We start from the raw sequence: 20,231 nt of genomic DNA, 5'->3' as shown, positions 1-20,231 counted from the left end.
AGGAAATAGGAGTGAAGGGCAGACTGAGGAATTCACGTGAGAGGGAGAAACCCAACCTGACATCCATCTCGCTGCCATGAGAGGTGACTGCTTTATTGAGTTTGATCGCTGAGGTGGTGACAAGAACTGTACCTAAAACAGATGGATAAGGCCCTGAAGGTTTTCTTGTATTCCCTTCTGTATTAAAGAGCAGAATGGACAAGCTCTTTGAACTTTCATAATGATACTCATTTTCCTTGACAGTGTGTATTAATTGCCAGATGGGGAACTCTTTCTTTTGGGCAAAGCAGGTCATAAAGATAAGCTGTGACAATTAAATGGCCACATTTCTTTTTATTTTATCAGTATGGTTGGAATCTAAGTTGAACATGATAAGATGTACACAGCTTCTTCTTCTTCAGAGTTCGAAGACACGATTTTTGATGTCTAAGTTCACACGGAAACAAGGCAGAAAAGGATGCAACTTTGAAAACCAATTTTTACAATCCATTTGGTTGTAAAGTAATTATTCAATATATTATTTTGATTTTGAAAACTAAAGTCTTGCCATATATAGTTGGATAGTATATGGTCATGAACTCATTGGGATTTTTTCCCTTCCACCTGTGGTCAGTGGCAAAAGAATGCCCAAATCTATTTTAAAAGCCCACTTAAAAAATCATTTCAATGAAATAGGAATTATAGTAAATAAAAATTATGATTCCTTTTTCTATGAAATGTCAGTTATTAGGAGAAATAATATTAAAATCCCCAAATACCTCTATGATAGCAATATTCAGGAAATAATATTAAATGGTAAACATTTTTAATAAACAGCAGCATAAAGTAATCAGTGTTTAATATCATCGCTGGTGTGTGAAATACAAATGCACATATCCTCAATATAAAATAGCCTTTTTGTCATTACATCCATGCTTGTCTACTTGAAATGCCCATAATAACAGATCAAACATTAAGTAATACAGTGATTAAATGCATGCAGTGAAGATAAGAAAAGATATGGGAGGGCAAGATATCTGAATATTGCCATGATATGTTTGAAGAAAATCTATATCGAGTTAAAAGGAAACAAAAAAAGGAAACAAAGAAACAGACCGGATATAAAAATGCAGAGATATATTTTCACTTCTGTGATACAAACCATAAACATAGTTTTGTGCAAAAAAAAAAAAAAAAACGGGAAAAAAGGAAAAGATCTGAAAAGAAAGTCATCTTACAAAACATCGTCAACAAAGCAAAGGATATTTGTCAGTTTGTGAAAAAAATACCATTTTAATACAAAAGGGACTGTGTTACGTAGTATCACAGTGCTATCACAAAATACATTATTACAAGTGGTTTTGAAATTTGGTTTGCTCACCTTAATGACTTCAGTAATTATAAAATGTTTAAAATAAATGTTATAGTTCTTTATAAAAAACTAACTTGAATTTATTTTTTAACCATAGTAATGTTTTTCCAGAGTATATATTTTACTGGCTCATGGAATGCTAATTTCCCTTTAAGGGACTCCTAGGAAAACTCAGATTCACTGAAATTGTGTTTACTTAAAATAAATATTCTTGGAAAACAATTGATTGTCGTATGATATACAAAACTGTGGTTTGAATCTCCATCATTAAACAGTTGCATAGCAACAAAAGGATCCAAATATTCTCCTCCACCTAAAGTTAAGAAATGTAACTCTTGAACCAGCTTACTTATGCCGCAAAAATATTTCTTAATTTACTTTTCAATAAAACTGGATATAGCCAATTTCTTGAGTTCACAGTACCGTTAAGTCCACGTTCATGTTTGAAGATTCAGTGTTTGGGAAAATTGCAACACATTTGGTAAACAGATTTCCTTGATTTCTCTCCCTTATTGTATTTCTTTTTTTTTCTTTTTACAACATTGAAACATCAATGTGCTTTACATTCTCCTCATCAAATATCACTTCCAGGAATTATTTTATATCCTGTAAGTCTCTTTGTAAGTCTCTTTAGCTGTAAAATAATTTAAAAAACGAGACCTTGAGACATTGTTCTTAGAATAAAGGAGTTATTTTTTTAACAAGAGAAAAATCTAACATAACATTCCTTTCTATATAGAACTTGAAACCCATAAGAATTCTAAACCTGGCAAAAGATGGCCAGCAGGTAAGTGGCATGAAATGCACATTTGATGCCTCCCTCCTAAGGCAAAAATGATTATGTTGCTTCTATTCATCTGCTTCAAAAATTCAATTCATGGTCATCTTTGAAATGAGAATTCAGTACCTGTTTTTTTTTTTAATACCGTAATATTTTACAAAATAGAATTCATAGTCTTTGGATTCCAATTAATGCTATGAATACATAGTCATAACTCCTGGTGCTGGAATAAAATCTATGAACATTTCCAGATCAGATAAAAAAAGGTGAGAGAAACTTCAACTAGATTTTGGTGTCACAGGGTCTCCTACTTTCCCAGAGTCCATTGATGGTGAGCCCCTACACCTGGGACAACTCATACGCAGGCTGTTGTAAGCACTAATGTGCTGGTCTGCAGCCACACCTCTCTTCTTCATTCCTACTGTCCCAGAGAAGCTCCTGTGAGGCTGTCCCCATGGGAACCCTTGTTCCTCTCCCATGGGTGCTGATCTAGGTCGAGGGGCCATTTTCCTGACTGTGCTTCCTTTGTTTCCTCAATTCTAATGCAATGGAGTGAATTATCAACCAACAATCAATTCCAGCCTCCACGTCTAGCCTTCTTATGGTCTGATGCTCTATATTATTTCGAGGGCTTGTGTAAACACACTGTGGAAAAGGCCTTTGTGATCAGCGGAGGAGAGTCACAAAGAGGCGCACTCTGTACCTTCCCAAAGAAGCCCTACTGTGTAAATGGCCTCAGGGGATCTTAAACTTGTCTTACGGCTCGTTTCCATCGAGCTCAATTTCAAATTTTGCCTAAAGTTTCCTCGTTGATTCTGAACATCATTTCCATACAAGAATGCATAGAGTCTAGATTGAATCATCATAATTCCTGAACATTTGTCCTGAAGATAAGACAGCAGGTAGACAAATGCTACGGTATATACATTTGGGGAGAGACTAGTCGTGGCGAACGGAGGCGAATACACAAAGCACCATTTGACTTTCCTTTTTGGTTTGATGTTTCTTTTCTTCTTCACTGGTTTGCAGTTTTCTTTACGTGAAACCAGATGTACCGATCCCAACGCCATGCCGTGTACCCCCGATGGAGTGTTAATCCCACAACGTTTTCTTTTTCTGGCTGGTGTCTGCCCTGCTTGGTAAGACACAGTTAAACTTCACAGAAGGTACTTGTTGCAATGTCTGCTAAGTGAGAACCTTACTTTAATAAAAACATTTGAATTTAAACCTTTTCTACGGCTTTCTAGTTCTTCCTGTATACCACATTTACAAAAGTCATGCATTTTACAGTTCTGCAGAAATCATAGATTCGGTGTGTCCGTGAATATTGGAGTCTCCTAGCAAAGATGGTTGTTTTGAGTCCATTTTGTAGGGTTTTTGAGATTTGTTGCCAAAAACGGTGATACCCATTCCACTGGGATGATTTGGAATCGACATGTGTGGTAGTAAGGGAATGTTTGCTTCCTGATTAGATCCTGAAGAGGGCAAGCTGGTCACATGACCAGTGCTAGTCGACCCACTGGCACTGCTTGGGGACCGACTCTTGGGAGGCGGGCAATGCTGAATCACTCTGGGAGGGCCTGTTGGCTGATAGTGGGCGGCTGGAAATGCTGCATAGCCAGGAGGTATTGGGTATCCATTGATGGGGATGAATCGCTGGTTCTGAGGTATTGGTGGGCCAATGAAACCAGCAATCTGGCCCTGTGGTGTAATACCCTGGCTTGGGAACATATAATTGGGATATCTGGGATTACTGAGATTACTCACTGGGCTGGCGCTAAGGGAGGTTGTCTGCGTGGTAGCATTTCCTCCCGAAGGAGTAGTGGAGCTGGTGTGACTTGAGAGTCCCTCCCAGGACCGAAGCCGGACATGGATATCTTTAAATCTTGGTCTCCTGGAAGGAATCTCATTCCAGCACTCTGTCATGAGGCTGTACATTCTGGGCGGGCAGTCTTCAGAGCATGGTAACAGCTGTCGTTTCCTTACCATTTCGATCACTTCCTGATTACTAAATCCATAATACGGTTGCAGTCCAAAGCTGAAGATCTCCCACAAGACAACCCCGAAGGACCAGATATCTGAATCAGAAGAGAATTTGCCATACATGATGGCTTCAGGGGGCATCCAGCGAATGGGCAGCAAAGACTTACTCTGCACCCTGTAGTAATCGGCAGAGTAGATTTCTCTGGAGAGCCCAAGGTCTGAAATCTTTACATGAAGTTGCTCTCCGATTAAAATGTTGCGAGCTGCAAGGTCCTTATGGACAAAGAAGTGACTAGACAGGTACTCCATGCCAGCTGCAATCTGAATTGCTATGTGCAGAAAATCTCCATGATCCAGGCTGGACTTTACAGTCCCGTCTTCGTCACTGCTACAGCCAACATCAGAATGCGGGGAGCGCATGATAAGGAACTCATGGAGATCCCCCTGATTCATATACTCAAAGAGCATACACACAGGCTGTTCCTGGGTGACAGCACCCAGAAGGCAGACAATATTGGGGTGGTGTAGTTCGGCCATCAGGGAGGCTTCCTGTTGAAATTCTGTCCATTGCTGGGGGTTGTTATAGTCTTTCAAGGTCTTTATAGCAACCAACTGAGCATGGTCCATGCCTGGGAGATAGAGATGGCCCTTGTAGATCTTTCCAAAGGCACATTCACCCAATTCTTCCATAAACCGTACAGCAGAGAGAGGCAGCTCTTTAGCCTTACTCTGTATAGAAATAAAGGAAAAGATTAGTTTAAAACACTTAAGTCAAGACAACTTGGCATCTGAATGGGGGGGGGGCACATAGAGAAATGTTCTAGAAGTCAGACTGAATAAAACACTGTAGGTCTATAAGTCTTTAAAATTCTTGGCCACAACTTAGAGGAGGTGCCACAGGTAACTTTCTATCACTCTGCTCTCCCCCCATCCACATCCCCTGCACCAATGGCAGTTTTCTGCCTGAGCCTACCATCTTGCTACTCAAAGTGTGGTCCTGGGACCAGCAACATCAGCATTGCTCAAGCTTATTACCAATGAAGGCTCTTGGGCCCATCTCAGACCTTCCGGATCAGAATGTTCATTTAACAAGATCCCAGGTGATTTCACTGAACATTATAGTGTTAGAGGCACCACTGGAGAGGATACAGCCTTCATTGTTAGCCTGACATGTAGAGTGTGTGTGATTTGGTCCTAACCACCCCCCCGGTCCTTGCCTCTTCCCTGTATGATAGCATCACGTTACTTAACTAGGTCTCCTCAGTGTCCACCCTTAAACACCATGGCCGTTCTTGCCTAACACCTCTGTTCCTGCAATGCTTTCTCATTATTAGGATATTTGTTATAGGAAAAGCCAGAGAAACCACAATGAAAGGCTATCCTTGTGAGGTGCTCACCATAGAGGTAGGGAGGTTTGGAATCCACTCCCCTCTGCTTATCAGAGTTTCCCCTCTGAAACTCTTCCTGACCACTATGCTCTTTGCCTCCTCTGGAGTCCTTTTGCTTTACAGTTTGAATGCCACCACATGCAAGAGGCAGTGTGGGGGCTCCTGACATGCGTGGCCTCTGCGGTCAGACAATTAGAGTCTGAATCCTGCCTTTCCCATTTACCAGCTGTGTGCCTTTAAATACAGTATTTAAGCATCCTCTGCCTCAATTCCCTCATCTGTAAAATGGGATGATAATAATTGATACTAATTCTACTTATCTTGTAGGGTTCTTATGGATTTCTAATAGATTAACATTTGTAAAGTACTCAGCATGACTTCTGGCACATGGTAAGGGCTATTTAACTTTTAGTTATTACCAGACTGCTGCTGTTCTTTTTATGAATATTTTGTCCTCTCAATTGGATTTCAATTCCTTGAAAGGAGGCATTTGCCCTTGAAGACCATACCAATTGATGATCTTACAGCTTCACAAGTGGACTGTTTACTAATTGACCTTAAGACAGATGGGGAAAATACATCTAGCTCACAATGAAAATAAGTTTTAAATTGTGACCTTTGATCTTGGCTGTAATTTTTGAAATTCACCTCAAGTCTAGCCTGACTTTTAGATGAATTTATTAAGAAAAAAGTTCATAAAAGCAATGGATTTGTACATAAACTGATTTAAAAAATAATCTCTGCACTTCAATAATTTAAGTAATTCAATAATTTAAAAGATTAATGCTCTGAGTATTCCAGTTAAAGCTGGCAATGTGGCAAATACATATGGAATTCAGAGCTCTCTGTACAGAGTTTAAAACAACAGTTTAGAAAACTAAGTAAAAATATTTCTCGATCCAAAATGTATTAATTTAAAATTCATGATGATTAGCTCTGTTTGAGGCCGATTTTCCAGGGCAAAATGCCCATTAACCTAATTATATAAGTGTAAATAAACATGCAGCAAAATACTCACTTAAGAGGATGAAATAAAATTGAGAATTTTGAAACATTAATTTGCCCATGCAAATAATATTTCCTATTATAAATATGTCTCATTGATTCATTAAAGCAGATCTCAAGGGGTTTGTATTTGGAAATGCCTTACAGGAAAGTTACTTCTGCTGAAAGTAATGGTAACACGTTGCTTTAAATATGCAGTAAATTAAAGCTTATTGACCCAGTCCTATTCTTTATAGTGTTGCAGGAACAAAAGATAAGAAACAGCATAAATGTCTACCTAAAAGAGACTGGTTATATTAATTATAGTGAAGCTAATAAATACAGTATTATATAGTTTAAGAATGAGGACATTTTCTATGTGCCGATATGGAAAGATCTCCAAAATCCTACTGCTAAGTCAAAAATAAAAAGCGGGGGCACCTGAGTGGCTCAGTCCATTAAGTGCCAGACTTCAGCTCAGGTCATGACCTCATAGTTCGTGGAATTGAGACCCATGTCAGGCTCTGTGCTGACAGCTCAGAGCCTGGAGCCTGCTTCAGATTCTGTGTCTCCCTCTCTCTCTGCCCCTCCCCAATTCATACACACTCCCTCTCTCTCTCTCTCTCAAAAATAAGCATTAAAAATAAATTAAAAATAAAAAGCAAAAGAATAGGTAAGGCTGCATGCTGCTTTTGTGAAAGAGGAGGTGCAAAAGAATGAATATATTCATGCTGATCTACATTATCTGTCAAGAAACTCTGAGAGGATACTCAGGAAACAGCAGTGGTTATTGGGAAAGTACAAAGGTGGGAACTGGGTGGAAGGGGACAGAGTTAAGAGATTTTTCACTTCATGCTTTTTTATACTTAAAAATTTTTTGAACCAAGAAAAAAGTAAAAACATATGACCAATCTTTTTATCTGACTAAATATGGAAATTTCTTGGTAATCACAGGTCTGTCCACTATTGTTCCTTTTGCTTAAAGGAGTTGGATTCTTACGGGAGATACATTGTTCCTCTGAGGGAGCAGCGGGTGGGTTATAGGAAAAGAAGCCATTGGAACCTACCCTACGTTTTTCTCTTGTAGCACTCAGATGATTTTGCTTTAAAATTTTTTTCATTTTGTTGATTTTATTATTTTTAACATAATTACTGTCACACTGGCTTGTATAGATTTATTTTAGAGAGAGAGAGAGTGCTAGTTGGGGAGAAGGGCAGAGAGAGAGAAAGAGAGAGAGAGAATCTTAAGCAGGCTTCATACTCAGCATGGAGCCTGATGCAGGGCTCAATAGACTGAGTTTCTCCTGCATGATGTTAAGGTTGGGATTTCTATCACAATTTTTCCTAATGATTTAAATGAATCCAATTTATGTGAAGGCCCCCTGAATGGCAGAGCAGGTATTACTTTTGGACCTAAACAGGATCTCTAGGCTTTGGTAGGAGAGATGGGTTATGGGACTGAGTAATAAAAATATTTGAGGGAATATAGAAATTGACAGCCACACTCAAGGAATATTAGGAGTTAGGTTTACTCCCTTTCCTGTCCTGTTGGAACTAACCCATAGGAAGTGCTGTGTATTCAAATTGTGTGGCCTTTGGAATCATACTAATCTGAGTTTGCATCTTGGACATGTTCCTTTCTATTAATATTAGTTAATACTTGTTAACATTCACTATATGCTATATACTGTTCTAAGCACTTAACAAATATTAACTCATTTAAGACAATAATCATGTAGGGTAGGTTCTATATCTTAGCTGGTTGACACTGGGTGAGTTTCTGAACTTTCCTGAACCTCTATTTCCATATCTGTGAAATGATAGGCAACTTCCATAGTTATAGTAGGGATTAAATGCAACAATGTATGAGAGTAATTTCCACCTAGTAAATAATCTTTAAATCAATCTTATTATATTTATTGTGGAAGTAATCCAGGAAGTGGGGTAAATGCAAATGGCTTAGATCCATTTATAGCCTTAAGTACCTCTAGTCAGTGTTCTCTAATTCCCTTTATTTCTTTATTTTTTTAAATGCATTTGAGGCACCTGGATGGCTCAGTCAGTTGAGTATCCAATTCTTGATTTCGGCTCAGGTCATGAACTCAGGTTTTGGGATCGAGCCTCACGTCATGCTCCATGCTGAGTGTGGAGCCCGCTTCAGATTCTTTCTCCCTCTCTCTCTGCCCCTTTCCCCCGCTCACAGGCTCTCTCTCTTAAGATAAATAAACGTTTAAAAAAATAACAAATGCATTAAATTTCCTCCTAGTAATCTTTCTCCGTTTGCCTGTAGTTATTAGTAAAAACAACCAACAAAAACCCATCTTAAAATCTTAAAAATCTTCAATCTCAAGACAATTTGTTTCGGAGCCCGAAGGTGGGTGCAATTTGAGTGGCGTGTGGCCTGCTTCTCTAGGATTCTGGGAGGTGCATACGGGTGTAGGGAGCAAGAACTCTTCCACGTGGAAGAGTAGATGGTGGCAGATGGGACAGAGAAGCAAGCTGGCCAGGCTTCTGGGGACTGGAGGAGAAGACGGGTGGACAGGACCTTGGCAGCGGCCTGACACATGGCCCCTGGGGCTTCATGGCTAAGACGGGCCGCATTCCCCTCCACTGAGGTAAGCAGATTAGTTCTCTGCTATTTGCTTTTGGAAAAAGAACTCTTACTCTTACCATTTTACAGATGGAGAAAGACGCTTGAAAAGCATCAAGGATCTTTAGAAGAGCCAAAAGAACCACACTTGCACCGCAAGCCCTTCTGATTTGGGCCACGCCATTTCTGTCTGAAACTAGAGAAGCCTGCTGGCGGCCAATCCCAGTTTGACACAGAAGGACTTCGGAGGCTTAGCCTGGGACCTGACACCTCACAGGGCTCTGAGGTCAGCCTTCAGTGTGTGGTCGCTCTATGGACTTGTTCTTTTTCCCTGTTCAGACACACAAGAGTACATTTTGACCCCAGTGTGTGTTGTTAGATCCCACCCATACCCGGTGGGCCATGGGGCTCATAGTCCCAGCTCCTCTCTAGCCTATAGAAGGAAGGAACAGTCCACCAGAGCTTGTCATAACCAAATTTGGGGATTTTCTCTGGAAGAAGCACAGAAAGCAACTAAAACGGCAGATTTCACAAAACCTTTCTTGGGAACACCTGTGCGGCAGCCGGCCTAGAAGTTACCAGAAAAACTGTTCAAAGCTTAGTTTCTGAGGAACGATTTACACAGTGATTTGCATTTTTAAAATGCTCAGGTTACTTGGTACAAATGTGTCTTAACTATAGACTCATTTTCAAATTTTACATAAATCCTGAACTAGTTAAAAAATCATAAAAACCCTTAAAGAAGCAGTCAGTAGACCCTACAGTGACGGCAGGAAATTAGCTGTATTGTTGAGGAACAGATGGTTTACATTATACAAACCCTTTAGGCTAAACTTGTTTAGGTCTGGCATATTGTAAATTATATTTTAGTAATGAAAGTGAAATGACCTCTGCTTGACCTCAAGTGGGGTTTGTCTGTTTGAACCCAATGTCGTGGAAAACTATGAAAGAAAATGAAGTCATAAAGTTTTGGCAGCCCAATTTTGGCTCATTTCAAGTTAAGGGGTTATAAATCTGTTTAGTTTTTGTTTGACAAGTATTTGTCATACAGGGATGTACAAAATGTAAAGAAGTGTAAAATACACATGAGGCACAGTGCCAAAGTAAACTAAGTACAAAGGAAAACTGAAATGAATAGGGTCCTGGGCTTCTATCTCTTTATCACTCTTTCCATTAGTTGAATGACAAGATGGGCTCAGTTTATTATATGCTGTAAGGCAATTAAGTACCTTAAAACTGAAACAGGCTTTCAGCTTAAATGTTAACATTTTTACTTCTCAAAGTAAACACACATCTGCCTCACTGAGGTTTTAAAAATTCTATAATTTGGGGCGGGGGGGGGTAGAAAAATCAAAGTTGAGTAGAAGTTGATACGTTATTGTAAAATCCGAATCTGCTTCTTCCCTTAGAAATTTGTGAAGAGCAACTGTGTTAGGGTTTAAATGAGCACTTCGCAGGAAGAAAATGAAAGGAGAACATTTTAGACGACAGTCATTTAGATGTGAGTCAGATGTGACTCTTGCAGTCCTGCCTAACAGCCAATGGAGACCAGGCTGATGTTGGTGGCTTCCTTCACCTGAGGGACAAATACTAATGGGGACAGGAGATCCTTTTAGATCTATTACCTCTGGAATATGAAAGCAAGGAACCAGGAGTAGAGTTTTTTTACACTGTAATTATGTAGGTAGTAGATGGATAAGGAAGACAGACTCAATGACTTTATCTCTTTCTACCTTTGAGAAGTTACACCTTAGGTGATAATACACTTCAGTGATTCCTCTGGGTGACAAAGCTTATGACTAACCTGCCACTTCCTGCTCACTTTACATAAGTGATTGCTGTAGGAAATGAGGGGAGGATTTCGCAACGGCCAACATTTGTGTGCAGCACAGATCCATGGATTTGCGGCTTTGGCTTCTAACCTGAACAGGGTCTGAATGCTCTATTTTTTATCCTGCCCAACTTGAAGTTGGATGCAGATAAAAAGCTGAGTGACACAAGGGGGAGGGAAACAGAGCCCAGGGCGGTTGTCCAGGACAGGAAGGTGGCTTCCATGGCTGATACTGAAAAAGAACTGAAGTTCTATTCATACAATTGACTCAAACCAAACCTGCCCTCCTTAATCAGGCTCCTTTCCCACGTCCTTTTACAAATCTCATTTGCTATACATTTGCTGATTCTAGCCAGACACAAGTGTCTTGAGGAGATGAGCTACCATGAACTGATTACAATGGCATTTGTCCTCAGCCTCATTAAAATCAGAGGTGGGTTTGGGGTAATAGGACACTACCAGTTTTGTTGTTGTTGTTTTTAAATACAGTTCTCCCTGAGATCTATATTCCTTGGGGATTTGCTTGCTCTCTGATATCATCTCTGATATACGATATATAGGCATAGTCTAATTCAGAGCAGCCATTGGAACCCCCTGTTAAAACACAGGTTGTTGGGCCCTACTTTGAGAGTTTCTGATTCTGTGGGTCTGAGATCCTGCATTTCTGACAAGTTCAGGTGGTGAGGATGAGGTGAGGTGAAGGCTTCGCCTTAAGAACCAGCAGAATAAACGAATATGGCTTTCTGGGTTAGACAACTGCTAGTGGTCTGGGTCTCTGCTCCTTGCATGATGAATGACCACAATGTATCTGAAGAATCTGGTTGAGCAATTTTGACTTATAGGAGCCAGAGAATATAATACTTTGCTGCAGAAGATGCTTTGGAAATGGCAGCTAAAGAAAATATAAGAACCACTGACTGGTATACACCGTGTTTGTATTCTGCTACTATCGTATGAGATTCAAGGCTTTGACATTAAATCACTCTATAGCTTGGGCTATGCCATCAGTTGGTTCTATTTTCATGCACAGCCTATGGTGTGGGATCTTTTTAAATATCTGGTTGTATCAGTTGGTCAACTGATATTGTATACGATATATACCAAAGAGTATACATATAGAATAGTATATGAGGACCCATGCCAGAAGCATGAAGAGTGGAGACAACTCCTGTCATAGACATCTGTAATCTTGAGTTTAATAGTAGCTACCATAGGTTGAATACTTGTCCTGTGCCAGACATCGAGACCATAATAAGGCCTGGGAGTTGATCTTGGAGTGCTTATATGTTAGGCTGTAAGTACTTTATACATATTAACCTCATTCATCCTTACAGCAACCCCATGATATTGATCACTACGCCTATTACCCCATTTTACAGATGGAAAACGTGAGAAACAGAATGGTTACGTGATCGCAGAGCTGGTAGGTTGTATGTCAGAGGGCAGAGTCTGTCTTCCCAGGGACTTCTCTAAGGGCTTCATGTATCAGCTTGTTTAACCTTCATCACCATCCCCTGAGATTCATACTATGACATTCCTATTTTATGGATCAAGAAATTAAGAGGCTGCTTAAGAAGCGCACCTGTTAAGTGGTGATGCCAAGATGCAAATTCAACTCTGTCTCACTCCAAACCTGGAGCATTCTTCCAGAAATAACTGGCAATTTTCATTCTGATCCTTAAAGGGCTCCAGCATTTTAAAAGCATAAAGGCCACTGGTAGAAAAGTGGAATGTGAAGGTATAGTTGCTCTTGGTCTCTGATCTAGACCTCACTCCTGTTGATTCTCTGTTGTCCCCATTAGTTGACTGGGACAAGTGAAGAAAACCTTTCCATAGCAGCCTTTGCCTGAGTTGGGCACAACAGCCCTGGAGAGTGTATAACGTAGGGATTTCCTAGTATCCGGACTTAGCTATTGACAGAACTTGCTTGACTCCAAAGCCTATTTTCCATTCTTGTGCATTTTCCCGGTTCTGAGGTAAGCTGTGTTTGAATTGTAAAGCAATGGACTCTACTCCTAAATGGCAATGATTATGTTTAAAAACTTAAAGGCCACAGGCATTTCATTTTGGGAGGTTATGGACATTCTCAAAGACTACAGCTGAACTAAGTGCCTTCCCGCTATGCCACCAAATTCTGGAGGGAGTTTCAACCAACAGTTTGCCACATTTGCCCAGAGTTCAGCTGCACTTCTCTGGAAGTGATTTAACTTCAGAAGCAGCTCTTTTCTCTACAACATAACTTTCTAATGGTTAGTTTGAATGTTTGGTAGTGATCAGGGTTGATTCTGTGGTGGCTACTTGATAATGTCAATGGGAGAGCTTCTATCCTGCCTGGAAACAAGCAGAACAGGGGCCAGTAATTTTAATGTCAGCTTGAGATACCAAATGCTCATGATTTGAGCTCGTGTGTTTTGGTCCACCTGAAAAGTATGGCAGTAGAGTGAAATGGGAAAGAATGTGGGTTCCTGACCTGGGCAGACCCAGGTTCAAGTTTTGGCTCTGCATGAAGATTCAGTTTTCTTCCTCCCAACTCAGGCTCGAATTAGCACCTACTTCATATGGTCTTAACAGAGATTCCATTGAGATAATGCCTGTGATGTATTTTAGTTTATTGGGAATACCACTTATAATATATCCACTTCTAATACTAATTCTCCCCCAAACTAAAGTTTCTTCAGATGTAGCTTGAAGCCGAGGCTCTGTACTGGAAGCGTCCCAGCCCTAACAATCAGACCCTCCACCCTGATGGATTTTATCCAAGGTGTCCACAGGGTGTGGGGCAGGCAATTTATGCTAACTGAATAGGAATGGAATACTAGAGCTGTCCAAAGAGCTACCTCTAGTATCTTTGCTGGGTTTCCCCCCCTTCTCTCCTCACCAAGTTCATGTTGTGGGCTGCTGGGTCCTATAGCTTCCTCCCAACCCACGTTATCCTGTGTACAGCATTTGGTAGTTGATTAAAATATTTGTGGTTGTTCATATCATCACTGTAACAAAAATAATAGTAACTTCTAGTGATCAGGTACCTGTGAAGTACCAGATACAGTATCTCAAACTATCAAAAATATTGGATGTGAGAGTAATCTGCCTGCACCATTCATCACCTCATTGATCGCCAGGGTTGACTTGGCTGATTGTGCTGCCTAGGGGGTGTCCCCTTCCTCCCTCACCATTCCATGCACATCCCTCCTGATGCTGCCTGCTTGGCCGAAGAAGATGATCTTCCCTGATCGAGAAGGACCGTTCTTTGGTCAAGGGTATACAAGAAGCTGTGCTCCACGGCTAGAGCCTCCAAACAAGAAAAAGAAAAATCTCTAAGTACTATTTTTATCCTGTGGTTTTTTTTTTTTTGGTTTGTTTTAAAGTTTATTTATTTATTTCTAGAGAGAGAGAGAGAGAGAGAGGTGTGGGGGGATAGGGGCAGAGAGAAAGACAGAGAGAGAGAATTCCAAGCAGACTCCACACTGTCAGCACAGAGCCAGACACGGGGCTTGAACCCAAGAATTGTGTGCCTATGACCTCAGCTGAAATCAAGACACTTAACCAACTGAGCTGCCCAGGCACCCCTATTTGTACCCTTGTTTTACAGGTGAGGAAACAAAGTTTTGGAGAATTTGCTTAAGATCTCATGGCCAGTAATCAGTGGAGACAAGATTTGTAATCATCTCTCTCTTCTCAGTTCTTGTCCTTTGAAGTATATCAAACTATCTCCCGGAAATAGACTAAGAAAAAAATGTGGCTGGAAAGGTATGTTAGGCCTAGGGATTATGGATCCTTAGGTGCTGGGAGCAAGCATTTTACAGCTTGAGATGTGTCCTTCTAGATTATGGAATGTATATCAACTGGGAACTAAAGCAATGCCAGAGGATGAAATCAGCATGAGAGAGAGAGAGAGAGAGAGAGAGAAAGGGAGGAGGGGGAAGAGGGAGAGAAGAAAAGAGGAACCGGTGAAGGAAACAGAGGGGATAGGAGGAAAGCCAAGAGAAAAAGCATTTCAAGATGGTGGTTCAGAATGTCCAATGCTTCAGGGAAATTAAAGAGGATAAAGACTTGGAAAAGGCCATTGGGTTGAATTACATCACTGGTGATTCCATAGAGAGCCCTGTCAATAGAACGATGAGCTCAGATGTCTGGGGAGACAAAGGCTTTAAGGACTGAGTGGAAAAGTTATTGAGGACATTTTAGCACCAAGTGTGGTGACACTGGGTAAGGTCAGGGGTTCCAAAGAGGTAGCCAGGCCATAGCAGGGCTTTCTAAATGGAAGTATGTTGCTGGCAAAAGGGACAAGCTCAGAGACTATAATCAAATATCAGTACATTCAGCAACTATTTTGGCTGGAAAGGAAAAGGAGAGAGGAACTACCTGGAAGTGAAGAAACAGAGAAGCTGGTAAGAGATGAGGGTAAACTGAGAAATGAACTAGAGCCACCAGCTTCAGAAAGCTAGGCAAATCTTGCTTTCCCTCAAATGTTCCTGATACCAGCCAGCCAAGAGCTGCAGGAGTCTGACCCAAGGCCTATTCAGGCCTTGGCCGTGACCCTCCCCAAGCCCAACCCACTGTTCCTTGTCTCTATTCTCAAACTCCTCCACCTCTTGCCCTCTCTGTGTGCCAGAGTCCCACACAGGTGAGTCTCATATCTCACAGACAGAATCCCTCACCTCTGCCACCATGCTCGAGTGGGAGGCTGAGCCACCTTCCTCACTCCCCAAGGAGAGTGCTCCACAACTTTTCCCCCTTACCAACACTGCCCTGTTTTTCAGACATGGGACAGTTGGGGAGCTGGGGGGAGAGAAAAGGAAAAGAATCCAAGAGAAGGGAAGTTAGGGTTTCCCAGGCTTCTTGGAGAAGGTCATTTTCCACAGTTCTTTTAAACAACATCCACTCGGATTGTAAAATTTGTAATGCAATGTAGAAAAATCCTACTTGGTTCATGCATCACGAGAAGACTCATCAGGGGATTTTAAAGATGGAAAAGATAGGAGGTTATCTTATCCAACTGATTGGCTTGAAATCTTCTGCTTACCAAAATAAAAAGAAAACAAACCGACAGTACCTTATATGAACAGGGTCTACTTCATTCTCAGAAAAACTGAGAAAAGTGAGGCTCAGGCCAAGTGGCTTCTCAGGGCTGTGGGGCAGCTGGGGGTGGAGCCAGAGGGGTGTCTCTATCTCCTGACTGCTCACAGCTCAGAGTGGAGGTGCCTCTCTGGTCCACTGGCTTGCTTTCCCCATAGGTCAGAAGGAAACTCAACCCTCCTTGAGGTCTAACTTCCAGTGGCTTCATCCACCTCTCTCTGGAGACTCAAGTCAGGTCCATCAGCCAATCTGTCCTTGACTGCTATTGTTTCCTCTGGAGGAATGGGTTTCTAATCTCCCTGAGGAGCTTCCTCTTAATCCAAACACTTGGGGTGGGGGGTGGGGCGGATCTTAGCAGCTCAGCAAGTAAAGATAGATGGAAACCATTTAAACCCTGAAGGCCATATTCATTTGGATCATTGAAAACCTTGGAGTCTGTAACTTTTGACTTGACCAAGGAGAAATAAGAATAAGGCTTGGGGAGACCAGTTTCCATGCTTTGTTCTTTTACATTCCAGGCTCGATATATCCTTTTGATTTTACTCTGGTAGGAAGTTTGTTTTGAGGACTTTTCTTTCTTTCTTTCTTTCTTTCTTTCTTTCTTTCTTTCTTTCTTTCTTTCTTTCTTTCTTCTTTCTTATGTGTGTTCCTTCTTTCTAGATTTTATAGGTACATGTAATATTTATGTGTCAGTGACCTTTCAAAGCACTTTTAGAGATTGACTGTTTACAGTTAGGAATTTTCTTTAAGGTCTACAAAGTCCTTTGTGCTTTTTCCAGGAAAGGCACTCAGTAAGAACCAAAACAAACAACAGAATAATTCAAATTTGATTGGAGCCAAATCTCTTAAGAGAGTAAGAGAAAAAGAGCTAACGTTTGTTTTTGTTGTTTCCTTTTCCCCTCCTCAACCCAGTCAAATAGACTTGAGCCATTCCAACTTCCAGTGTGGTTCAGAATTATTTGAGAGCCGTTTAAGGCTGAATTTTAAGCCCTGGGTTGGAGAAATCTTGGCACTGGCAGATTTTGCAAGGGACCCTTCAGAAATGATGAAAACAATGTTTACTTCATCAAGTCTTTGGGAAAATTGGTCCCAGTATATTTTACATTTGTCTCTATGACCACAAAGGGTAGAGGACTATTACTGCTCCGGTCAAATTTCGCATGCCTTTGGCAGGATTGGAGCTATATCCTTCAGACGTGCGACTGTTACACAAGCCTCTTAAGGATTTATCACAAGCCAGGGTGATGCCTGTGGTTAGTGTTCAGCCCAAACTGACCAAATGGAATTATATTCAGTTGTTTGCCTGACCCCCTCCCACTCTCCCTTCCCAGCACGATTTGTTCCGTGAAAAAGTTATTAAGGGGTCAGGCAAGAGCAAGGACTTTATTTAGTCATGAAAAATCCCATGTTCACGTTTCATCTCTTCCAATTTCTAGCTCTTTGATTTTGGACAAGTTACTTAATCTGTATGAGTCTCACCCTAGTTGTACAGTAGGAATAATAACTCTTATCTTATAGAATCATTGTGGGGATTAACTAAGATGATGACTGTAAAAGTTCCTGGTATAGTTCTTAACAATCTGTATCAGATGACCCACATTATCTTTCTCCATTTACGCCAGAAAGCTCTCTGAGAGACTTTATCTGAAAGACTGCACAAATCCAAAACATCATGCCTATTGAACGTCATGCTTTGCAAAACAAACCTCCGCTAAAAATGGAATTGAGTTGCAGTGAGGCTGACTTACAAAACTGACAATTTTCCCAAGTGGAAATGACTCTTCCCGTGGTTCCTGCCACAGCAATGAGGAGTCTGCCCCTCCAAACTTTTGCACACTGACTGCTGTAACCAAACCTATCCGAGTCTCTCTCCCATCCAGAGGTCTGGAACATCTAAGGTTTCTCAACATTTAATAACAGAAATGATGGAGAGGGGCGCCTGGGTGGCTCAGTTGGTTGGGGGTCCAACTTCGGCTCAGGTCATGATCCTGTGGTTCTAAGTTCAAGCCCCACATCAGGCTCTCTGCTGTCAGCTCAGAGCCTGCTTCGGACCCTCTGTCCCCCTGAGCCCCCCACCCCTCCTCCACTTGCACTCTCTCAAAGATAAATAAACATTTAAAAAAGTGATGGGGTAAGATTCTCACGGAATAAAGACTATTGCTCGGGAACTTTGAAGTATGGGAAATATAAAATGTCGACTAGGCGTTACTTCATGAATATGCAATCTTAACCCCTCTCTTTTCTTCTAGTACCTTATAAGGATTAAATATGACATTATATCACATACTGGAATGTATGTAAGCTGACTAGCGGGCAGCTAGGATGTCACAAACAGCTGAACCTCCACCTTTACCTGTGCCCCAAGCCACTTAGCAAACACTGTGGTCTTCAGGTTTTCTTCATTTTTTTTTTCATGTTTTTTTTTTTCCCATGCTTTAGGTTTTCTTCATGGTTTTTTTTTTAATGGAAAAAATTCCCACTTAAGAGAACTGTGGTTTTGCTTGGGACAAAATACTTAAAAATGAATTTTTAACATTTAAGAAACCCAAAAACCTTACCAACAAATAGGACTACAACAGAAAAAAATATTTTAATACTTTTTAAATTAAAAAAACCCAACCGCACAGCAGACTACAATCAAATGAGTGCTCTCCGTCAGTCCCAAGATGCAACTCTACTTACGAGTTAAAAGAATTTGTTAATTTGAGCACAAAGACATTTTTTCCTCTAAAATTTTATTGAAGTGATGCATCTTCTCTTTATGAAGGCCAAACCAATGATATGGCCACTAACCCACAGAGAAGATAAATATTTGCAGAATGAGTGCATGAATGTCCTATGGAGTTGGAATAAGAAGAAAAGACAGGCTTTTTTTTGACATTTTCTAAGTTATTTAAATGAAATCTCTTTGCTGAGAGGGCTGGGATTCAGGTTCTGGCTTTCTGGAGAGAAAGCCTCTGTTGTATTTCAGCTTTAAGATGTGGTGTGTGTGCTCCATTTAAGGTAAGGGCTGGTGACCCTGGCTTCCTTGATCGGACCTGGAAGCAGCCCACATGCTGAAAGATGAGGAGGAAAAACAAAGGAAGTGGACTGATTTAGCACAGAGACGAGAAGGCTAAGGTAGGCTATCATAAAACAGTATTCAAAGATTATAGGACGGGTAACACTTCTCTTTAAATATATTTCAACCAAAGAGGAACGGATTTAGGTTCGGCATTGAACCGAACTAAACTCCTGGGTTAGGATTTAGGTTTTGGTGTTGTGGCAAAAGACACACCACATAAAACTTACCATGCTTAAGTGTGTAGTCTGTGTATCCTACTGTGCAATAAAAGGACTTTTTAACAGTGAAGCTAGTAAATCTTTTGTTTTTCTTTTCTTTTTCTCTGTTCATCTCTTTCAGTTTGATTGGAAGAGTATGGAATTTCCTTCTTGGAAATTTTGAAAAATAGCTCACGTTCTGAATCCTTAGGAGAGATGATGTCCTAAAGATTCTTTCTTGCCCAGACTTGATGGTAAGGCAATGATACGGCTGGCCCAACACTCACATGCACACACTGATGAAAGAATGCTCCAGCTGCCTTGGATACAGTTATGCTGAAAATAAACTCTACAGCTTATAAACTCTGATTGCAAATCATTTGATTTCTCAGCTGGGAGGGCTGATAAGTTTTTCTTTAACCTGAAGCCTATAGAATACAGGCAGCTCTGTACTGCTGATTTTACCTTGGGTTTATATGCATTCAGCATCGACATCTCCACATTTTGACCTCTGACGTGTTTTGGTTGCCTCTGGACTGGTGGTGACGATGACTTCTGGTTATTGCGGCAGACGCAGATGAAAAAGAAGAGCAGAGCAATGGCCAGAGGAATAGCAACACTTGGCACTAGTATGTACAAGATCTCCATTTTATTCTTCTCCTTGGAATCCTTCTAATCTGGGTACAGAAATAAAAAGAGAGCAAAAGTCATACTAGTTCAAATAACATGTACATTATTACATTGCATAGTTTAAAATGACCTCCTATTATTTCATACATACACATTCACTGGAGAGAAAAGGAACCATTGCTTATTACAATTTGTTTCTATCAAACCTTCAACATAATTTATTGAAGTTTAAAAGTTGAAAGTTCAAGTGTTTAAAAATTGCAGAGGGACATTATGAGGCCTTTGCATGTGTGTGGGTCCCCCTCTGATGCTGCGTTTCTCTAGCAGCAGACCTGCATTTCTCTGACACCTTTAAA

The 20,231-nt window shown here is 40.8% G+C and overlaps 1 protein-coding gene across 1 annotated transcript in view; it reads right to left on the bottom strand.

The window, feature by feature from the left end:
• Positions 1–793: 793 nt before the first annotated feature.
• Positions 794–20,231, bottom strand: part of ROR1 (receptor tyrosine kinase like orphan receptor 1) — a 262,889-nt gene continuing 243,451 nt past the window's right edge. Inside the window, 2 exon segments of the mRNA XM_039233468.1 lie at positions 794–4,844; positions 19,711–19,922. Of these exon segments, the coding sequence (XP_039089399.1) occupies positions 3,417–4,844; positions 19,711–19,922 (1,640 nt within the window). The 3' untranslated portion in view covers positions 794–3,416.

Source organism: Hyaena hyaena, unplaced genomic scaffold (assembly GCF_003009895.1).
Source record: "Hyaena hyaena isolate Hyena2069 unplaced genomic scaffold, ASM300989v1 scaffold_75, whole genome shotgun sequence".
Taxonomy (NCBI): domain Eukaryota; kingdom Metazoa; phylum Chordata; class Mammalia; order Carnivora; family Hyaenidae; genus Hyaena; species Hyaena hyaena.
This window is presented reverse-complemented; position numbering and strand designations above follow the sequence as displayed.